Raw genomic sequence first — 24241 nt, forward strand, 5'->3', positions numbered from 1 at the left:
TACGACACATCATTTTGGTTGGTTAATGAAAGACATGACCTGTTAGGTCAAAGGAAGTTGTTTCAGGTCAAATCGTGCTGAAAAACCTCATGGTGAAAAATTGCTTTGCCTCGAGAGTTTGCGTACGATCGAAAATATACCAAAACGAAGATAATGATAAATGCCTTCGACTGTTTTCCCACAGACCCTACCCATTATTTCACCGTAAATTCAGACGGTATGTAAATCGTATTGTAATAAAATATGTGCGTTTTTTATGGACATGTTTGTTTCTTCATTGTAAGTGTCGTGGAAATCAATGACGTATTTTTTTTCAAAAATAAGTATTATTTTCCCGAGCCCGGCATGGTGAACGAATACTTTTTTTGAATAATTGTTCGTTGTTGGCAAGATGGTTACAGTATTTAACCCCAAAACAAAATAATCTTTTCTGAGTTGGTCCTCGAGTATAAGCCCATCCATTACTTTTCCCTTACGTGTTCATGCCTCCGGGCTTATGATCAGGGAAGTACGGTATACTGTGAAGATTCAGATTAGTCCAGTGTGAGTGATGAGAGTATATCGTCGACGATGCCCCTTGTTCAAATGATAGTTTTATTTCAAATTACACGGAAGTCTTTGAACAATCTGCTTGGTGTTCCTGTGACAATTGTCCCATGATTTACCAGCGCAGCCCCGTGAATACATGGATGAAAACCGCCACCCTACGAATTCAAGATTGCATACTCCAGCATCCAGACTTTGAAATAATTTGCACGCACAGTGCAGTACTGGAAACAGCATTTATTAGACAGTTGGACAAAAAAAAATGCCTGTCTCGATCAATTGCACATCCATGTTTGTATGTTGATACGCTTGTAAATAATATTAACGTAAAAGTCGAAACAACCTAGGGGCTAATCTGCACTGGCTCGGAAGGTTGTAAATGATTAGCTAGTTTGAATTTGCATAACAATACTGACAATGAACGTGCATTCAACGCCACAAGTTTTTTTGTTTTTTTAGCCAATCAGAATTCATCTTCCGAGCCAGTGCAGATCAGCCGCAACCTAGACAGCCAACTATGGCTCCCTAAGTTGTTTATATTTAATCAGATACTATTTTGTCATCATGCTTTGTTACCTTTCCTGTTTATACCTCATGAGGGCGCTTTTTTATGACAAGATGGTGCAAACGGAAGTCCTTGGCAGGTTTATGGTTTCTCATATTTAAATCATCATAACTCTGAAGATAATCATTTTTTGTAAATTTTGTTTTCAAATGTACATAACTTGATAAATACAAACACCAAATTAGGCTCTATTTAGTTCCCCTTTAAGCTTAAGGTAGCGGGACTATTATTTGCATACTTCTAATTGTGACCAAATGACTACAAATAGACCCAGGAAAGTATATATTTTTAGAATCGCCAGACTTCAAGCTTTACAAAGGTGTGTTTGCCATGCCTGTATCTGCATTCTATGACCCGTTATTTAATCAAAGGTGAAAAATTACTTTTTCTGTAAAAAAAATAATTACGCATTTATGCTGGCGATAAGAAGTATTTTTTTCACTTTTTCTAGTTGTTCAATAGTCTGGTAAATTGAATGTGTCTGGTCAGTTTTATGCAAGCAACGCGTTTTAAAAAACAGTGTGCTGAATTTCAATTACTGTTTTAGTCGCATTGCCCCCAACTCAAACCACAACTCGTTGGTAAATAATCGATGAAATAGTTTGTCTGGACACATTCAAGTTCCTCTCACTGTCACCTCAAAGCTGTGAAAATTTGGTGTTAATCCGACGACAATAAGTATATGTTATTTTTTTTTAAAGACCTTGTATTTTGAAAAACATAAACTCCTAGAAAACGTCCATGAAGTAACAGCAAAGATTTTCAAGCTTGTTTATCGGCACAATCAATTTGTTTTCCCATCAAGGTCTGCTTTAACATGTGTAGGGACATCCAAATGTGTAAGGCTATTGGAAACCAAAAAAATAAAGGAATGGGATAGCTATAATTGGATAAATTCGGCATATGAAAACACCAAAATCAATGATTTTTTTCAGTGGCTGTGTGACCTTGTGTCTGAAACATTCATATGCAAATGACTAATCTGTGAAACAAACAGGGGCGGAGACAAACCACTCAAATGTTTGGAAACACTCATTGTGTGTCAGATAGCTACTGATAACACATCCTAACATTGCTTTGTCTTAAATTTATCTTTGAAACTTATAGGCACACAGATTAAACCTGTGTTGTTGATTTTGGAAAACACTACTGAGGCTGCCTTGCTTCCCTTCAGAAAATCTACATTTTAACCAACTTACATGACATTCTATGTTATGTTGACTTTATCACATGAAAGTTTTTAGTGCATTTCATCAATTAATAAATAAATGTGAAAATCGTAATTTTCAACACAAATAATAGTCTCGCTACCTTAAATGCAATGGCATATATATGCTGAAAGCCAAATTGCAGATTCGTTAGGTTAGTATTTTTGTTGCTGAGACCCAATCAACATCACCAGTAGAGTAGACTGAGGGGTCTAGGGGTTAGCATGTAGAGTAGACTGTGGGGTCTAGGGGTTAGCATGTAGAGTAGACTGTGGGGTCTAGAGGTTAGTAGTAGAGTAGACTGTGGGGTCTAGGGGTTAGCATGTAGAGTAGACTGGGGTCTTGGGGTTAGCATGTAGCGTAGACTGGGGTCTTGGGGTTAGCATGTAGCGTAGACTGTGGGGTCTAGAGGTTAGCATGTAGAGTAGACTATGGGGACTTGGGGTTAGCATGTAGAGTAGACTGTGGGGTCTAGGGGTTAGCATATAGAGTAGACTGTGGGGTCTAGAGGTTAGTAGTAGAGTAGACTGTGGGCTCTAGAGGTTAGTAGTAGAGTAGACTGTGGGGTCTAGGGGTTAGCATGTAGAGTAGACTGGGGTCTAGGGGTTAGCATGTAGAGTAGACTGTGGGCTCTAGAGGTTAGTAGTAGAGTAGACTGTGGGGTCTAGGGGTTAGCATGTAGAGTAGACTGGGGTCTTGGGGTTAGCATGTAGCGTAGATTGTGGGGTCTAGAGGTTAGCATGTAGAGTAGACTGGGGTCTTGGGGTTAGCATGTAGAGTAGACTGGGGTCTTGGGGTTAGCATGTAGCGTAGACTGTGGGGTCTAGAGGTTAGCATGTAGAGTAGACTATGGGGACTTGGGGTTAGCATGTAGAGTAGACTGTGGGGTCTAGAGGTTAGTAGTAGAGTAGACTGTGGGGTCTAGGGGTTAGCATGTAGAGTAGACTGGGGTCTAGAGGTTAGTAGTAGAGTAGACTGTGGGGTCTAGGGGTTAGCTAGTAGAGTAGACTCTGGGGTCTAGAGGTTAGTAGTAGAGTAGACTCTGGGGTCTAGGGATTAGCATGTAGAGTAGACTGGGGGGTCTAGAGGTTAGTAGTAGAGTAGACTGGGGGGTCTAGGGATTAGCATGTAGAGTAGACTGGGGGGTCTAGAGGTTAGTAGTAGAGTAGACTGGGGGGTCTAGAGGTTAGTAGTAGAGTAGACTGGGGGGTCTAGAGGTTAGTAGTAGAGTAGACTCTGGGGTCTAGGGATTAGCATGTAGAGTAGACTGGGGGGTCTAGAGGTTAGTAGTAGAGTAGACTCTGGGGTCTAGGGATTAGCATGTAGAGTAGACTGGGGTCTTGGGGTTAGTAGTAGAGTAGACTGTGAAGTCTAGAGGTTAGCATGTAGAGTAGACTGTGGGGTCTAGAGGTTAGTAGTAGAGTAGACTCTGGGGTCTAGGGGTTAGCATGTAGAGTAGACTATGGGGACTTGGGGTTAGCATGTAGAGTAGACTGTTGGGTCTAAAAGTTAGTAGTAGAGTAGACTAGGGGTTAGCATGTAGAGTAGACTGTGGGGTCTAGGGGTTAGCATGTAGAGTAGATTGTGGGGTCTAAGGGTTAGCATATAGAATAGACTGTGGGGTCTAGGGGTTAGGACGTAGAGTAGACTGGAGTCTAGAGGTTAGTAGTAGAGTAGACTGTGGGGTCTAGGGGTTAGCATGTAGAGTAGACTGTGGGGTCTAGAGGTTAGTAGCAGAGTAGACTGGGGTCTATGGGTTGGCATGTAGAGTAGACTGTAGGGTCTATGGGTTAGCATGTAGAGTAGACCGTGGGATCTAGAGGTTAGTAGTAGAGTAGACTGGGGGGTCTAGAGGTTAGCATGTAGCGTAGACTGTGGGGTCTATGGGTAGCATGTAGAGTAGACTGCAGGGTCTGTGGGTTAGCATGTGGTGTAGATTGTGGCGTCTAGGGGTTAGCATGTAGAGTAGACTGTGGGGTCTAGGGGTTAGCATGTAGAGTAGACTGTGGGGTCTAGAGGTTAGTAGTAGAGTAGACTGTGAAGTCTAGAGGTTAGCATGTAGAGTAGACTGTGGGGTCTAGAGGTTAGTAGTAGAGTAGACTGAAGTCTAGAGGTTAGCATGTAGAGTAGACTATAGGGTCTAGGGGTTAGCATGTAGCGTAGACTGTGGGGTCTATGGGTAGCATGTAGAGTAGACTGCAGGGTCTATGGGTTAGCATGTGGTGTAGATTGTGGCGTCTAGGGGTTAGCATGTAGAGTAGACTGTGGGGTCTAGGGGTTAGCATGTAGAGTAGACTGTGGGGTCTAGAGGTTAGTAGTAGAGTAGACTGTGAAGTCTAGAGGTTAGCATGTAGAGTAGACTGTGGGGTCTAGGGGTTAGCATGTAGAGTAGACTAGGGGTTAGCATGTAGAGTAGACTGTGGGGTCTAGAGGTTAGTAGTAGAGTAGACTGTGAAGTCTAGAGGTTAGCATGTAGAGTAGACTGTGGGGTCTAGGGGTTAGCATGTAGAGTAGACTGTGGGGTCTAGAGGTTAGCATGTAGAGTAGACTGTGAGGTCTGGGGGTTAGTATGTAGAGTAGACTGTTGGGTCTAAAAGTTAGTAGTAGAGTAGACTAGGGGTTAGCATGTAGAGTAGACTGTGGGGTCTAGGGGTTAGCATGTAGAGTAGATTGTGGGGTCTAAGGGTTAGCATATAGAATAGACTGTGGGGTCTAGGGGTTAGGACGTAGAGTAGACTGGAGTCTAGAGGTTAGTAGTAGAGTAGACTGTGGGGTCTAGGGATTAGCATGTAGAGTAGACTGTGGGGTCTAGAGGTTAGTAGCAGAGTAGACTGGGGTCTATGGGTTGGCATGTAGAGTAGACTGGGGGGTCTAGAGGTTAGTAGTAGAGTAGACTGGGGTCTATGGGTTAGCATGTAGAGTAGACTGGGGGGTCTAGAGGTTAGTAGTAGAGTAGACTGGGGGGTCTAGAGGTTAGCATGTAGAGTAGACTGGGGGGTCTAGAGGTTAGCATGTAGAGTAGACTGGGGGGTCTAGAGGTTAGTAGTAGAGTAGACTGGGGGGTCTAGAGGTTAGCATGTAGAGTAGACTGGGGGGTCTAGAGGTTAGCATGTAGAGTAGACTGGGGGGTCTAGAGGTTAGTAGTAGAGTAGACTGGGGGGTCTAGAGGTTAGCATGTAGAGTAGACTATAGGGTCTAGGGGTTAGCATTTTTTTGAGTTTTGGGTAAAAATCTGTGCAATATTAATTACCTAATTTGCATAATGATTAATCAATTTTCGGCTTTTCCACTGATATCTCAAGTACTAATCATTACATTTCAATAAAACTTGGTACATAGATGTCATATGACACTGCACAAACCTGATAGTTTTTAGGGTAATATCAGTATATATTAATTAGCTAATTTGCATAATTAATTAATTTTCAGCTTTTGATATTTCAAGTAGTAATCATCACATTTCAATGACACTTGGTACATAGATGTCATAGGACACTGCATAGACCTGATAGTTTTTAGAGTAATATGAGTACATATTAATTACCTAATTTGCATAATTAATTAATTTTCAGCTTTTGATATTTCAAAGAGTAATCATCACATTTCAATGACACTTGGTACATAGATGTCATAGGACACTGCATAGACCTGATAGTTTTTAGGGTAATATGAGTACATATTAATTACCTAATTTGCATAATTAATTAATTTTCAGCTTTTGATATTTCAAGGAGTGATCATCACATTTCAATGACACTTGGTACATAGATGTCATAGGACACTGCACAGACCTGATAGTTTTTAGGGTAATACAAGTACATATTAATTACCTAATTAGCATAATTAATTAATTTTCAGCTTTTGATATTTCAAGTAGTAATCATCACATTTCAATGAAATTTGGTACATAGATGTCATAGGACACTGCACAGACCTGATAGTTTTTAGGGTAATATCAGTATATATTAATTAGCTAATTTGCATAATTAATTAATTTTCAGCTTTTGATATTTCAAGTAGTAATAATCACATTTCAATGACACTTGGTACATAGATGTCATAGGACACTGCACAAACCTGATAGTTTTTAGGGTAATATGAGTACATACTAATTACCTAATTTGCATAATTAATTAATTTTCAGCTTTTGATATTTCACATTTCAATGAAATTTGGTACATAGATGTCATAGGACACTGCACAGACCTGATAGTTTTTAGGGTAATATCAGTATATATTAATTAGCTAATTTGCATAATTAATTAATTTTCAGCTTTTGATATTTCAGGTAGTAATCATCACATTTCAAGACACTTGGTACATAGATGTCATAGGACACTGCACAGTCCTGATAGTTTTTAGGGTAATATGAGTACATATTAATTACCTAATTTGCATAATTAATTAATTTTCAGCTTTTGATATATCAAGTAGTAATCATATTTCAATGAGAGACTTGCTACATAGATCTTTTAGGATTATGCAGACACCTGATTAGCTTTAATTGGATATTAATTACCTAATTTGCATAATGTTCCACTGATATATAAAGAACCACAAATTGGATTTTAATGAAACTTTTAAAGAGAATTATGCAGAAACCTAATTAGTTTTTGGTAAATATTTATGCTTATTAATCACCTAATTAACATAATTAATTAACACTGATATCTCAATTACTGATCATCACATTTGAATAAAATTTGGTACATAAATGCTCTAGGACAATAGACAGGCCTGATTAATATTAATTCTCTAATTAGCATAATAATTCATATTTTTTTTTGTTCCGTTCTGTTCATATTAGTTACCTGATTTACATAATTAGTTTTCAGCTTTTCCATCAATATCTCGTGTACAAGTAATTTTGAATTAATTTTAATGTTTCTTCAATACTCTCAGCACACGGGAGTTCTTTCTAAGCTTTCCTTGATTGGTATTGATTTTCTAAACGAATGTTTCTATATAAAATATTTACTGAACCATACAAAGCTATATATTGATGGAAAGCTTATTTCACACTGAATGTGAAATCGACAGTGTAGTGTGTTTATGGACGTGCATAGTCACGTGATCTGTGTAAACACAGAAAGCCATTTTCGGTAAAAAATAATTGACCCAATGAATAAACAAATTTAGTAGAACATTTGCAACAAAACAGTTTTTTCAGACGTTGCTCACAACCATTCTGCGTTATTTGAGAGATATATGTACATGATAGTTGTGCAAGAAATAATAATTTAGCTATCTTGAAAAAACAATACGATTTTGTTTTTTCCGGTATTCAGAAATTGGAACGTAATTTTGAAACAAATAGGAAAATAGAAAAATCCCAGAGCCGCTTAGAGGGCACATATCGAAGAGTCTGTGTGCGAAAAATTAGTATAATGCGTCCGATAGAACTCGAGATCAAAGGGCTGTAGTTGCCGTAAATCGCTGTTTTTTTTTAACCGAGAAAACAGCAAAAACAACTTAGCAGCTACGCATCACCGGCTAACTCAAATCCGTTTGTCCCTTGGTTCAAAACAAACTCATAACGACTAGTCATGGTATCTGTCTGTCAAAATCACGCAGATGTGTGGATATACATGGTCGCAATTGGTTGTAAAGTACGAAATTATGCTCCCGAATCCAATAGGAAACACTGTTTCACAGCGTGACAAAGCCGCTCCAAAATGACGTCATGATTTACATATTCATTATTAAGTTGTGGGAGGAGACGCTCCTTTTCTAGAGGACTCATTACCATACATTGCCCTACTAATCACAGAAGGTCATTCTCTTGCTCTGCTGGACGCACCCCCAGAGTCAACTAGTTTTTTCCCCAAGACTTTTTTTTTCACCACGTAAGATGTCTGGACAGAGATCAGTATTATCTGATTTGAATGGCAGTGACGGGAGAGAAGTCACAGCGAGCACTGAACTGAATCAGGAGATGCGATCGCTTGGGTAAGTCAGTTGTCTGTCGATCGGACGGTGAATTTTCAGTTTCGTTGCGCCGTTATTTTGTAGATTTTTAAGATAACCTGTTTGCCATAATTTGTGTTTTCCGTTTTTTAGTTTCCAAAGCTACTGGGACAAAACTAGTGTGATCATTTCCGTCTTCAACGCGTAATACATAGTAGCAGAACAACTGCTGGCGGGGCACTACTACTGTTAAATTGTCGCATACTTTCTCGGCGAAATCTCTTTACATATTGTTGACGTTCTTCTCTAAACTTCTTTGGATTCGTTTTCTTTCGTCGCCGTTTCATGGTCGATTAGAAGACTTTAGTGTTGAAGAGCGAAATTAAATTCGTAGACGATGATCGTAAATAGAATGTATCATTGAAGCGTAACTTGTACTGAATGCGAGAGACTGTTTATATTTGCTATGGGTGGTGACTATTATGCAAATTAGCTGTCTGTTATGTCTTTGGTTGTTTAATTAAAACATGGGATTCAAAACAAAGCCATGTGCTTTTGATTTTAATTAATACAAATGGGTTTTACACCCTATAAAAACACCCAATTCATTTTTTTTCCTACTGAGTGTCAGCATTGAAAAATACAAAAAAGTTGAATTGTGGGTTTCAAAGCAAAAAAACCTATACAGCATCCTTAAGATGCACAAGAGGATAACAAAGAGATCCACATTATTTTATTATTTATTAATACTAATAAATTTTATTTTATATCTGTGTTTTTCAGTCTAATTTAATCTGGAGCCCCCTTACCACCAATTCAATTTAAATCTGATTCCTTGACATACCAGAAATTGGCTAATGATAATTAGATGAAACTAGGCAGAGGGTTCTCCGAACTCGCCTATTCACATAGTTCATACCCACCATAGACTCCGGTCAGTCAAAATGTCTATTTTGAACTGTAGGCATTAATCAGCGATTCTGCCAATGACGGAGAGATAAAATCTAGGTCAGGGGACCCCATGACCCCAAGATTTGTTTCCCTTACGTCACAAACCACGTGACCGAAGTAATGTGACGATGCCACCTCACCGTGACATTCACTCTGGTTCCTTTCTCTCCGCATCGAGGACTAGACCAATGTTACAGAAAGATTGGGGTGGTTGGGGGGGGGGAGTCTATGGTGGGTATAACTATGTGAATAGGCAGGTTCAGAGAACCCTCTGCCTAAATTCACTACGTTCAATTACTCACCATAGACTCCAGTCAGTTAAAATGGGGGTAGTATGCATTTGAAGTAAAGACCAAAACAGTTCTGCATGAGGACATAGGCCGAAAAGCGAGACCTGGAGACTTCCAAGGAGTGCTGATGGTAGAGAAATCTGACCACAAAGATACTGAGACCGACTTATTACCTATGCGCAGGGTTGCTTGTGGTCATTCGGGCTGGGTCAGCAACCAGAGTGTGACCCGCTACGACAGGATCCAACCTAATGAGGCCCTCCTCAATGGATTGGGTGTCTCTTAGGTAGTAGTTGATAAAGACGTTTTGCGTTCTCCATAAGCTTGCCCTCAGTATATGTTCGATAGAGGCGCCTGACGCTAGCGCTAATGCACTCGTACTTGGTGTCTCTGCAAGCTCCATGTCGAGGACCTCTAATACAGTCGCACTAATCCACCTGGCGATGAAAGTCTGGGAGACTATCCTGCCTACCTGGTCCTTAACACAAAAACATGTGCTTGGCACCCTGTCTCGAATCCCTAGTATGGTTTTCGTAGCAATTCAGTGCTCAAACCGGGCAGATAAGCAATTCCTCCTGATCCTTTGGGTCAGCAATATTTGACAGCCGGGGGATGACAATCGGCTGAGGATCGTGTCCTGGGAATTGGTTTTTGGCGAGAAACCCGATTCGAGTTTTAGCACAATTTGATTGTCCATAAGGGCGGCACACTCGTCCGAGAAGGACAATGCTCCCTATTCTGACTGACGGCTACCTGAGGCGAGGGCCAAAAATTTGAGTGGTGCTGATCAGAGAGGCTCAAAGGGCGGTCTGCCTAGAGCGGACAACACAACCGACAAATCCCAGTAGGGCGGTTCCCTTGTTCAGGGTCTCGGCCTCTGATTATGGAAAGCAGTAAATAGTATTCTAATAATAGGACAATCGACTAGTCTTGTAGCCGACAATCGCTGCATAGGACAAACCCACTTCATCAAACAGATGGACGAAGGAGTCTGCTACCTGGCCAATAGAGGGATGGCATGGATCGATCTCCCAAGGGGAGCCCCTGTCCGAGGTTGACCAGTGACGACCACCAGGGCAGGGCTTCCATCGCTTGGTCAGAGATCAATACCCACCTGTCTAGTTCCCGTAGGAGAGCTCAGTGTAGCAACAAGCGTTGTACCAGGCGGCTGCGTAATGCGACCTGGGGAACTACCCTTCGAACCGAGGTCATCATTCCGATGATCCGCGTTAGTTCTCGGAGGGACGCTTGAAATAGATATACCAAGCCTACCACTGTGTTGTGTTGGGTAGGGATGGGACTTGTCTGATTTACTAAAGAGCCTAACTGGTGAAGTAAATCCTGTGATAGCCTTACTTGCTCGGCTAATAACCCCTTAACCAGTCGTCTATGTACGAATTGAGGTGTACCGACGTTTGGTGAAGCAGCAGCACCACCTGTTCCATTCATTCTGGTGGAACATAGGGGGCTGTGCATAACCCGAAGGGGGAGGGGGCACCTGAGATTGAAATAATTGGCCCAGCTGGGCAACTCAAAGAAGATGGCAACTCGCATTGGTATGTGCAGGTAGGCCCCACTTAAGTCTAATGAGGGGAGTTTCCCCAAGGCCTGCGGTTGTCACTAAGTTGTAACCTGGTCACTCACCAAACACATGCCTTTCCCCCGGAGAGGTAAGCGTCAAACATGCTTCCCCCGCTGCCGGAGAAGAGCCACCTGGTCCCTTCTTCCCTGAGGGCGCGTCACTACTCTTCCCTCCCACAAAAGGGTATGAGCGCTTGCCTCCTGGCTGACTCTGGCTAGCAGACGTCGCCTTAGGGCGTTGTGCTTGGGGTGCTCTCCATTTACCCTTGCTAGCGTATTCGATCTGAACCATCTGGTTCATTGCACTCCAAAGCTCCGAGACTGCACCTGCCATCTCCCCATCAAAGAGGGTGGAAAATGTCCAGTCTGTGTAACTGAGGTGGTGACGTACTCACGCGCCAAAGACCGCGTCTCGTTGCACTGTAGTTGCCCCAGCCAGGAGAGCCTGGTGACACTGGGGTGGTCCACCAGTAAATGTGTCGCCTGGTCTAGAAAGCAGGTGTGCACAATAATGCATTCCAGCAACTCTGAACTGCCATGGAATGCGGTCATCCCACTTAACCCAGTTTGCCAAAAGAAATTTGTGGTACCGGGTTCTGGGGAAGGAGCCTTGGGATCCGGTTGGGGCGTTTGGTCTCATCCCACACTTTGTGGTCTGATCCAGAAACCACAGCGACCGGGTCCAGCAGAAAGCATTGCATAAGATTTACCCTACCCGGGGACCTTAAGCATTCCCTCCTCAGCGGCTGATCAACGTCCGCCCATCAACACCGTCTGCGCGCCCTGCACTCCACTCAGCACTCGGCCAAACAGTGGGAGACGTGTCGATGGGGTTACTTTGGGTGGGAGTATATACATCGTATCACTAGGATCGATGATACTCTGCATCACTCCAACAGTGTGGCTCACCGAGTTGTTACGGATGGAAGACTCTGAGGGACCGCCCGAGGTACCGGCTGCATCCGACGCAAGCGAACTGCCTCCTTTCAATTTTATTATGTGAGTGAGAGCGTGTTCGACTGTGCGTCTCATGACAGGATCGGTTTCCTCTGGGGACGCTTATGGGTCGGCAAGAGGGGAGTCAAAAGCCACAGGGGAGCCCGGACTCAAGGGTAAATTCCTGAGTCTGGTACCGCATGACGAACCCTGGCTTGCTGAAAGTAGGGGGAGGCGCAATGTGTGCCCTAACCCAACAAGAGACATGTTTTGAATGCAAGCAATGCTTTTGTGTTTCTTTCTGCTTGCCGACTGAGGGGCCGCAGTGGAGACTAACCTAACCCTAACCGCTGCATCTGATCTACCCGGCCTGCCAGGGACGCAATTTGCCCCAACAGTCCTTCGACCAAAGCCCTCATCTCAGAGACAAACCCATGTCATATCTTTCATCAGACGAAAAACACTTTGATCTAGCCGCGCCACCTTACCAGACAGCTCTAAATCAAAGTGGATATGATTATCACCTCAAATTCGAACCCCCCGCGGAAAGAAGAAGAACAAACAGACCTCGTAACAACATCCTCTGGTTTAACCCTCCCTTTAGTAAAAATGTCACTAACAGCGTCGGGAGAAGATTCCTCACCCTGGTTGATAAGTGTTTCCAACAGGGAAACAAACTCAGGAAAATTTTCAGCCGTAAAACACCATCAAATTGAGCTACAGTTGTACGAATAACGTGAAGCAAATAATCTGCAATCAAAACAAACAACAGCTTACAGCGGCCAACACCAATACACCCAGTACCGAGATCAACAGATTATGTAACTGCCGTAAGAAATCTGAATGCCCCTTAGACGGAAATTGTTTACAATCGGCCTTGGTTTACCAAGCTAATATCAGACGGCAAGACAACAACAAGTGTGAAACATATGTGGGACTAACAGGAAATGAATTTAAAACCCGGTACAGAAACCACACTGCATCGCTACGCAACCAATCATTGAGAAACGCAACAGAGCTCAGTAAATACGCTTGGTCATTAAAAGACAATAACATCGATTACGACATCAAATGGAGAGTGTTATCGCGTGCTGCACCATACAATACTTCAAGCAAACGTTACAACTTATGTATTAGAGAGAAATATATTATAATTTTCCAACCACATTACTGTAGTTTAAATAAAAGAAATGAGCTTTTTTCTTCCTGTAGACACAGAGCCAAATCGTTGCTATGCAACAACTAGTTTTAATATCGTAAACACACTCCATTGTTATGCAAATCTGTAGCGCTTATAACGTAGTCTGTTTCGGTGGTTTATTTAATAAAGTCTTAACTCCTGATGAGTGAGGTATTCCATGTACCTTATGAAACAGTACTGTAGAGTGAACTTTACTCATGTAGTCGTGTCTTAATTTCTCTGTCCACGTATGTATATATATGTATATATATATATATATATATATATATATATATATAACATGATGTATAACGAATATATAACATTTGAATATAATCAGTCAAAGCATTTAAGAGATATGGCTCTAGAAGCCCAATCATTAAAACAAAATGGCCGCAAGTCAGCCATTTTGAATCCAATCTGAAAAATAAAATGACATGTATCAGGAACCTGTAATGTCTAATGTATGTTATAAGTTTGAACAAAATCCATCCATAAATGCAAGAAATGCTTGATATTTGAGGATTTGAGCACAAAAATAGCCACCATTTGGCCACTTTGAAAAAGATCGTCATACCAATATAGCCGTATATCGTATCGTAGCCATTTTGATTCTGATCTGAAAACTAAAATGATGTGCATCAGGAACCCGTAATGTCTAATGCACATGTATGTACCATATTTGAACGAAATCCATCCATAAATGCCAGAAATGCTTAATATTTGATGATTTTTGAGCACAAAAATGACCACCATTCAGCCATTTTGAATAGGATCGTCAAACCAATATATATGCATATCTATGACATGATGTATAATAAATATTTAAAATTTGAACATAATCAGTCAAAACAAGTCAGTGATACGGGTCTAGAAGCCCATTCATTAAAACAAAATGACCACCATTCGGCCATTTTGAATAGGATCGTCAAACCAATATATATGTATATCTATGACATGATGTATAATAAATATTTAAAATTTGAACATAATCAGTCAAAACAAGTCAGTGATACGGGTCTAGAAGCCCATTCATTAAAACAAAATGACCACCATTCGGCCATTTTGAATAGGATCGTCAAACCAATATATATGTATATCTATGACATAATGTATAATGAATATTTAAAATTTGAACATAATCAGTCAAAACAAGTCAGTGATATGGCACTAGAAGCCCATTCATTAAAACAAAATGGCCGCCAGTTGAATGTTATCTGAAAAACAAAATTATTTGCATCAAGGTCCCATGTCTAATGTATATATCAAGTTTGAACAAAATCCATCTGTAAACAGCCGGGAAATGCTTGATTTTTATGATATTTTAGCACAAAAATGGCCACCATTCGACCATTCTTAATAGGATCGTCAAACCAATATATCTGTATATCTATGACATGATGTATAATGAATATTTAAAATTTGAACATAATCAGTCAAAGCAAGTCAGTGATATGGCACTAGAACCACATTCATTAAAACAAAATGGCCGACAGGAATCTTATCTGAAAAACAAAATGATGTATCAAGGTCCTATAATGTGTAATGTATATACCAATTTTGAACAAAAATCCATCTGTAAACAGCCGAAAAATGCTTGATTTTGATGATTTTTAGCACAAAAATGACCGCCATTCGGCCATCTTGAATCAGATCATGAAACAAATTGACGTGCATATGTATAATATCATGTATGATTTATGTGTGAAGTTTGATTGTGATTGGTCCAGGCAATTCTAAGATACAGGTCCGGATACACGCACGGATGCACACACGGACGAACACAAGGACACACGGAGGTCAAAACATAAGTCCCCGTTTTCGGACTGCGTCCGAACGAGTAATTATAACTTTGGGATCACACTCAAGCTGAGTAGAATGAATGATGTTCAAGATTTTTAATTCAAGATACGTATTCAAAAAAAAAAACATTTTTTTTGGTATTTGCCAGGGCTACGGTGAGCCAGTAATATTTTTTAGATTTCACGACCTAACTAGAGTGAAGATGTGACCTGCCTGTCAAGTTTGAACAAAATCGGCCCAGCCCCAAAAAAAAGAAGAGCTAATACGTGAAGACACATAAAATCACACACACAAAAATGATTTTAAGGGCAATCCTTGCGGAGCAGAATGCCAACATGTTTTTCAACCACTACTGCCCCCTGGTTCATCTTAATTATTAAACATGTACCTGGGCAATGTAGGGCAGTGTCAGTGACTTCACAACTCTATCCAACCATTCACATGCAATACAGTAGACCAATTAGTTGAGCACACATTTTCAGTTGATTGCCAACACATATTTGCATAATAAATTTCACATCATGGTTTGCAATATTTAGCTGTTAGCAATGAACAATTAGAGAATCAAAGATATCATCACGAAATGAACAATTAGAGAATCAAAGATATCATCACGAAATGAACAATTAGAGAATCAAAGATATCATCACGAAATGAACAATTAGAGAATCAAAGATATCATCACGAAATGAACAATTAGAGAATCAAAGATATCATCACGAAATGAACAATTAGAGAATCAAAGATATCATCACGAAATGAACAATTAGAGAATCAAAGATATCATCACGAAATGAACAATTAGAGAATCAAAGATATCATCACGAAATGAACAATTAGAGAATCAAAGATATCATCACGAAATGAACAATTAGAGAATCAAAGATATCATCACGAAATGAACAATTAGAGAATCAAAGATATCATCACGAAATGAACAATTAGAGAATCAAAGATATCATCACGAAATGAACAATTAGAGAATCAAAAATATCATCACGAAATGAACAATTAGAGAATAAAAGATATCATCACGAAATGAACAATTAGAGAATTAAAGATATCATCACGAAATGAACAATTAGAGAATCAAAGATATCATCACGAAATGAACAATTAGAGAATCAAAGATATCATCACGAAATGAACAATTAGAGAATCAAAGATATCATCACGAAATGAACAATTAGAGAATCAAAGATATCATCACGAAATGAACAATTAGAGAATCAAAGATATCATCACGAAATGAACAATTAGAGAATCAAAGATATCATCACGAAATGAACAATTAGAGAATAAAAGATATCATCACGAAATGAACAATTAGAGAATTAAAGATATCATCACGAAATGAACAATTAGAGAATCAAAGATATCATCACGAAATGAACAATTAGAGAATCAAAGATATCATCACGAAATGAACAATTAGAGAATCAAAGATATCATCACGAAATGAACAATTAGAGAATCAAAGATATCATCACGAAATGAACAAATCTGAGTGAGGTCCACCTGTAGTATCAATATGTTTAATAAGCCCTGTCAACAGCGGCGCTAAATGTCTGAGACAAAAGCACTTGGGGTATTTTCCTGGAAATTATCATTTTTTTAAGTTGAAAAGTTGATTTTGAGAAACAGTAATAATCAGTAATATAAATAGCTCTAATTTAGCTCAGATAAAAAAAAGTGTCCAAAAAATGTAATGCTTATGAAAAACAAACAACTTACCAGCAAACCAGAAAGTAATAGCTTGACAGCCATCAATAGTGTTCTCAATATCTCTTGTCGCTATGACTTGCCACATGTCAATGCCACAGAATGCAGACACTTCCTTTCTAAAGTCATATCTAAAAATTATTTGAATATAAAAATCAAAGAAAGTCTGTGTGCTATAGGTATTGGAGGCATGAAGTACAAATACAGGTAAGGAATACTGTAAATATAAGTGCATCCATATAGTTCTTGATAACATAATGGTTCCTGAGATGTCTCTGAAACAGAAGGACACATACATACATACACACTAACTGCAAAGGTGAACAAGTTTAAAGTACATATATGAACGTGTGAATTGTTGATAAATTTGCAATTGACTATTGTATGTTACTTACGCATTAAATTCAGCAACCAATGAGGCAAAGCCTAGGGATGCTTGTGCAGCAGTGTCTGTTGTTGGTTCAATAGTTTGACATGATGGCACAGAGCCATCTGATGGAGTCAGCATAATTGTACGTCCAATCACTAGAAATAAAATTATCCCAGATTTCAAGTAACTTGCATTTACCAAATCAATGCATTTTGTGAAAAATTACAAATGTCACCATGGCGATGACAAACACAAACCTGATGCATCTCCAAATAATGGAATATTAGAGTCTGTGAAAAGGACACGTCTGGTTCCAGGATAACCATGCCGACCACTTAAGTCACCAACTTGACAATGAGAGTGATACAATACACTGCATAATATGTTGTAATTGTCCTATAGTGAGGAAATCAGATTATTTCAAACAAGTTTTAGAACCAACATATATCATAAAAAAACTATATAATAAGAAGTAAACGCAGCCTTACCTAAAGCTACAAACTGTAGTTAGTATTGCCTTACCAAGCTACAAACTGTAGTCAGTATTGCCTTACCAAGCTACAAACTGTAGTCAGTATTGCCTTACCAAGCTACAAACTGTAGCAAGTATTGCCTTACCAAGCTACAAACTGTAGCAAGTATTGCTTTACCAAGCTACAAACTGTAGCCAGTATTGCCTTACCAAGCTACAAAATGTAGTCAGTATTGCCTTACCAAGCTACAAACTGTAGTCAGTATTGCCTTACCAAGCTACAAACTGTAGTCAGTATTGCCTTAGCAAGCTACAAACTGTAGTCAGTATTGCTTTAGCAAGCTACAAACTGTAGCCAGTATTGCCTTAACAAGCTACAAACTGTGGCCAGTATTGCCTTACCAAGCTACAAGCTGTAGTCAGTATTGCCTTACCAAGCTACAAACTGTAGCCAGTATCGCCTTACCAAGCTACAAACTGTGGCCAGTATTGCCTTACCAAGCCACAAGCTGTGGCCAGTATCGCCTTACCAAGCTACAAACTGTAGTCAGTATTGCCTTACCAAGCTACAAACTGTAGTCAGTATTGCCTTACCAAGCTACAAACTGTGGTCAGTATTGCCTTAGCAAGCTACAAACTGTAGTCAGTATTGCTTTAGCAAGCTACAAACTGTAGCCAGTATTGCCTTAACAAGCTACAAACTGTGGCCAGTATTGCCTTACCAAGCTACAAGCTGTAGTCAGTATTGCCTTACCAAGCTACAAACTGTAGCCAGTATCGCCTTACCAAGCTACAAACTGTGGCCAGTATTGCCTTACCAAGCCACAAGCTGTGGTCAGTATTGCCTTACCAAGCTACAAACTGTAGCCAGTATCGCCTTACCAAGCTACAAACTGTAGTCAGTATTGCCTTACCAAGCAACAAACTGTAGTCAGTATTGCCTTACCAAGCTACAAACTGTGGTCAGTATTGCCTTAGCAAGCTACAAACTGTAGTCAGTATTGCTTTAGCAAGCTACAAACTGTAGCCAGTATTGCCTTAACAAGCTACAAACTGTGGCCAGTATTGCCTTACCAAGCTACAAGCTGTAGTCAGTATTGCCTTACCAAGCTACAAACTGTAGCCAGTATCGCCTTACCAAGCTACAAACTGTGGCCAGTATTGCCTTACCAAGCCACAAGCTGTGGCCAGTATTGCCTTACCAAGCTACAAACTGTACTCAGTATTGCCTTAGCAAGCTACAAACTGTAGTCAGTATTGCCTTACCAAGCTACAAACTGTAGCCAGTATCGCCTTACCAAGCTACAAACTGTGGCCAGTATTGCCTTACCAAGCTACAAGCTGTGGCCAGTATTGCCTTACCAAGCTACAAACTGTAGTCAGTATTGCCTTAGCAAGCTACAAACTGTAGCCAGTATCGCCTTACCAAGCTACAAACTGTGGCCAGTATTGCCTTACCAAGCTACAAGCTGTGGCCAGTATTGCCTTACCAAGCTACAAACTGTAGTCAGTATTGCCTTACCAAGCTACAAACTGTAGCCAGTATTGCCTTACCAAGCTACAAACTGTACTCAGTATTGCCTTACCAAGTTAAAAACTGTAGCAGTATTGCCTTACCAAGCTACAAACTGTGGTCAGTATTGTCTTACCAAGCTACAATATGTGGTCAGTATTGCCTTACCAAGCTACAAACTGTGGTCAGTATTGCCTTACCAAGCTACAAACTGTAGCAAGTATTGCCTTACCAAGCTACAAACTGTAGCAAGTATTGCCTTACAAAGCTACAAACTACATTCAGTATTGCCTTACCAAGCTACAAACTGTAGTCAGTATTGCCTTACCATGCTACAAACTGTACTCAGTATTGCCTTACCAAGCTACAAACTGTACTCAGTATTGCCTTACCAAGTTACAAACTGTACTCAGTATTGCCTTACCAAGCTACAAACTGTACTCAGTATTGCCTTACCAAGCTACAAACTGTACTCAGTATTGCCTTACCAAGCTACAAACTGTACTCAGTATTGCCTTACCAAGCTACAAACTGTACTCAGTATTGCCTTACCAAGCTACAAACTGTACTCAGTATTGCCTTACCAAGCTACAAATTGTACTCAGTATTGCCTTACCAAGCTACAAACTGTACTCAGTATTGCCTTACCAAGCTACAAACTGTACTCAGTATTGCCTTACCAAGCTACAAACTGTAGTCAGTATTGCCTTACCAAGCTACAAACTGTAGTCAGTATTGCCTTACCAAGCTACAAACTGTAGTCAGTATTGCCTTACCAAGCTACAAACTGTAGCCAGTATTGCCTTACCAAGCTACAAACTGTAGTCAGTATTGCCTTACCAAGCTACAAACTGTAGTCAGTATTGCCTTACCAAGCTACAAACTGTAGTCAGTATTGCCTTACCAAGCTACAAACTGTAGCAAGTACTGCCTTACCAAGCTACAAACTGTAGTCAGTATTGCCTTACCAAGCTACAAACTGTAGCCAGTATTGCCTTACCAAGCTACAAACTGTAGCAAGTATTGCCTTACCAAGCTACAAAGTGTAGTCAGTATTGCCTTACCAAGTTACAAACTGTAGTAAGTATTGCCTTACCAAGCTACAAACTGTAGAAAGTATTGCCTTACCAAGCTACAAACTGTAGTCAGTATTGCCTTACCAAGCTACAAACTGTAGCAAGTACTGCCTTACCAAGCTACAAACTGTAGCCAGTATTGCTTTACCAAGCTACAAACTGTAGCCAGTATTGCCTTACCAAGCTACAAACTGTGGCCAGTATTGCCTTACCAAGCTACAAACTGTAGTCAGTATTGCTTTAGCAAGCTACAAACTGTAGCCAGTATCGCCTTACCAAGCTACAAACTGTGGCCAGTATTGCCTTACCAAGCTACAAGCTGTAGTCAGTATTGCCTTTCCAAGCTACAAACTGTAGCCAGTATCGCCTTACCAAGCTACAAACTGTGGCCAGTATTGCCTTACCAAGCTACAAGCTGTGGCCAGTATTGCCTTACCAAGCTACAAACTGTACTCAGTATTGCCTTAGCAAGCTACAAACTGTAGTCAGTATTGCCTTACCAAGCTACAAACTGTAACCAGTATCGCCTTACCAAGCTACAAACTGTGGCCAGTATTGCCTTACCAAGCCACAAGCTGTGGCCAGTATCGCCTTACCAAGCTACAAACTGTAGTCAGTATTGCCTTACCAAGCTACAAACTGTAGTCAGTATTGCCTTACCAAGCTACAAACTGTGGTCAGTATTGCCTTAGCAAGCTACAAACTGTAGTCAGTATTGCTTTAGCAAGCTACAAACTGTAGCCAGTATTGCCTTAACAAGCTACAAACTGTGGCCAGTATTGCCTTACCAAGCTACAAGCTGTAGTCAGTATTGCCTTACCAAGCTACAAACTGTAGCCAGTATCGCCTTACCAAGCTACAAACTGTGGCCAGTATTGCCTTACCAAGCCACAAGCTGTGGTCAGTATTACCTTACCAAGCTACAAACTGTAGCCAGTATCGCCTTACCAAGCTACAAACTGTAGTCAGTATTGCCTTACCAAGCTACAAACTGTAGTCAGTATTGCCTTACCAAGCTACAAACTGTGGTCAGTATTGCCTTAGCAAGCTACAAACTGTAGTCAGTATTGCTTTAGCAAGCTACAAACTGTAGCCAGTATTGCCTTAACAAGCTACAAACTGTGGCCAGTATTGCCTTACCAAGCTACAAGCTGTAGTCAGTATTGCCTTACCAAGCTACAAACTGTAGCCAGTATCGCCTTACCAAGCTACAAACTGTGGCCAGTATTGCCTTACCAAGCCACAAGCTGTGGCCAGTATTGCCTTACCAAGCTACAAACTGTACTCAGTATTGCCTTAGCAAGCTACAAACTGTAGTCAGTATTGCCTTACCAAGCTACAAACTGTAGCCAGTATCGCCTTACCAAGCTACAAACTGTGGCCAGTATTGCCTTACCAAGCTACAAGCTGTAGCCAGTATTGCCTTACCAAGCTACAAACTGTAGTCAGTATTGCCTTAGCAAGCTACAAACTGTAGCCAGTATCGCCTTACCAAGCTACAAACTGTGGCCAGTATTGCCTTACCAAGCTACAAGCTGTGGCCAGTATTGCCTTACCAAGCTACAAACTGTAGTCAGTATTGCCTTACCAAGCTACAAACTGTAGCCAGTATTGCCTTACCAAGCTACAAACTGTACTCAGTATTGCCTTACCAAGTTAAAAACTGTAGCAGTATTGCCTTACCAAGCTACAAACTGTGGTCAGTATTGTCTTACCAAGCTACAATCTGTGGTCAGTATTGCCTTACCAAGCTACAAACTGTGGTCAGTATTGCCTTACCAAGCTACAAACTGTAGCAAGTATTGCCTTACCAAGCTACAAACTGTAGCAAGTATTGCCTTACAAAGCTACAAACTACATTCAGTATTGCCTTACCAAGCTACAAACTGTAGTCAGTATTGCCTTACCATGCTACAAACTGTACTCAGTATTGCCTTACCAAGCTACAAACTGCACTCAGTATTGCCTTACCAAGTTACAAACTGTACTCAATATTGCCTTACCAAGCTACAAACTGTACTCAGTATTGCCTTACCAAGCTACAAACTGTACTCAGTATTGCCTTACCAAGCTACAAACTGTACTCAGTATTGCCTTACCAAGCTACAAACTGTACTCAGTATTGCCTTACCAAGCTACAAACTGTACTCAGTATTGCCTTACCAAGCTACAAACTGTACTCAGTATTGCCTTACCAAGCTACAAACTGTAGTCAGTATTGCCTTACCAAGCTACAAACTGTAGTCAGTATTGCCTTACCAAGCTACAAACTGTAGTCAGTATTGCCTTACCAAGCTACAAACTGTAGCCAGTATTGCCTTACCAAGCTACAAACTGTAGCCAGTATTGCCTTACCAAGCTACAAACTGTAGTCAGTATTGCCTTACCAAGCTACAAACTGTAGTCAGTACTGCCTTACCAAGCTACAAACTGTAGTCAGTACTGCCTTACCAAGCTACAAACTGTAGCCAGTATTGCCTTACCAAGCTACAAACTGTAGCAAGTATTGCCTTACCAAGCTACAAAGTGTAGTCAGTATTGCCTTACCAAGTTACAAACTGTAGTAAGTATTGCCTTACCAAGCTACAAACTGTAGAAAGTATTGCCTTACCAAGCTACAAACTGTAGTCAGTATTGCCTTACCAAGCTACAAACTGTAGCAAGTACTGCCTTACCAAGCTACAAACTGTAGCCAGTATTGCTTTACCAAGCTACAAACTGTAGCCAGTATTGCCTTACCAAGCTACAAACTGTGGCCAGTATTGCCTTACCAAGCTACAAACTGTAGTCAGTATTGCTTTAGCAAGCTACAAACTGTAGCCAGTATCGCCTTACCAAGCTACAAACTGTGGCCAGTATTGCCTTACCAAGCTACAAGCTGTAGTCAGTATTGCCTTACCAAGCTACAAACTGTAGCCAGTATCGCCTTACCAAGCTACAAACTGTGGCCAGTATTGCCTTACCAAGCTACAAGCTGTGGCCAGTATTGCCTTACCAAGCTACAAACTGTACTCAGTATTGCCTTAGCAAGCTACAAACTGTAGTCAGTATTGCCTTACCAAGCTACAAACTGTAACCAGTATCGCCTTACCAAGCTACAAACTGTGGCCAGTATTGCCTTACCAAGCTACAAGCTGTGGCCAGTATTGCCTTAGCAAGCTACAAACTGTAGTCAGTATTGCCTTAGCAAGCTACAAACTGTAGCCAGTATCGCCTTACCAAGCTACAAACTGTGGCCAGTATTGCCTTACCAAGCTACAAGCTGTGGCCAGTATTGCCTTACCAAGCTACAAACTGTAGGCAGTATTGCCTTACCAAGCCACAAACTGTAGCAAGTATTGCCTTACCAAGCTACAAACTGTAGTCAGCATTGCCTTACCAAGCTACAAACTGTAGTCAGTATTGCCTTACCAAGCTCCACACAGTAGTCGGTATTTCCTTACCAAGCTACAAACTGTAGTTAGTATTGCGTTACCAAGCTACAAACTGAAGTCAGTATTGCCTTACCAAGCTACAAACTGTAGCAAGTATTGCCTTACCAAGCTACAAACTGTAGCAAGTATTGCCTTACAAAGCTACAAACTACATTCAGTATTGCCTTACCAAGCTACAAACTGTAGTCAGTATTGCCTTACCATGCTACAAACTGTACTCAGTATTGCCTTACCAAGCTACAAACTGCACTCAGTATTGCCTTACCAAGTTACAAACTGTACTCAATATTGCCTTACCAAGCTACAAACTGTAGTTAGTATTACGTTACCAAGCTACAAACTGAAGTCAGTATTGCCTTACCAAGCTACACACAGTAGTCGGTATTGCCTTACCAAGCTACAAACTGTAGTTAGTATTGCCTTACCAAGCTACAAACTGTAGTCAGTATTGCCATACCAAGGTACAAACTGTAGCAAGTATTGCCTTACCAAGCTACAAACTGTAGTCAGTATTGCCTTACCAAGCTACAAACTGTGGTCAGTATTGCCTTAGCAAGCTACAAACTGTAGTCAGTATTGCCTTAGCAAGCTACAAACTACATTCAGTATTGCTTATCAAGCTACAAACTGCAGTCAGTATTGCCTTACCAAGCTACAATCTGTAGTCAGTATTGCCTTACCAAGTTA

General features: G+C 40.6%; 1 protein-coding gene across 1 annotated transcript in view; it reads right to left on the reverse strand.

The window, feature by feature from the left end:
* LOC100377119 (uncharacterized) overlaps nucleotides 1-24241 on the reverse strand; it is a 53144-nt gene that overhangs the window by 5276 nt on the left and 23627 nt on the right. Inside the window, exons 4-6 of the mRNA XM_085504821.1 lie at nucleotides 17317-17455; nucleotides 17085-17214; nucleotides 16702-16820 (exon numbers count right to left, since the gene is read on the reverse strand). Of these exons, the coding sequence (XP_085360947.1) occupies nucleotides 16702-16820; nucleotides 17085-17214; nucleotides 17317-17455 (388 nt within the window). The remainder of the gene's footprint in view (nucleotides 1-16701; nucleotides 16821-17084; nucleotides 17215-17316; nucleotides 17456-24241) is intronic.

This window comes from Saccoglossus kowalevskii, chromosome 10, assembly GCF_978046115.1.
Source record: "Saccoglossus kowalevskii chromosome 10, keSacKowa6.1, whole genome shotgun sequence".
NCBI classification, from domain to species: domain Eukaryota; kingdom Metazoa; phylum Hemichordata; class Enteropneusta; family Harrimaniidae; genus Saccoglossus; species Saccoglossus kowalevskii.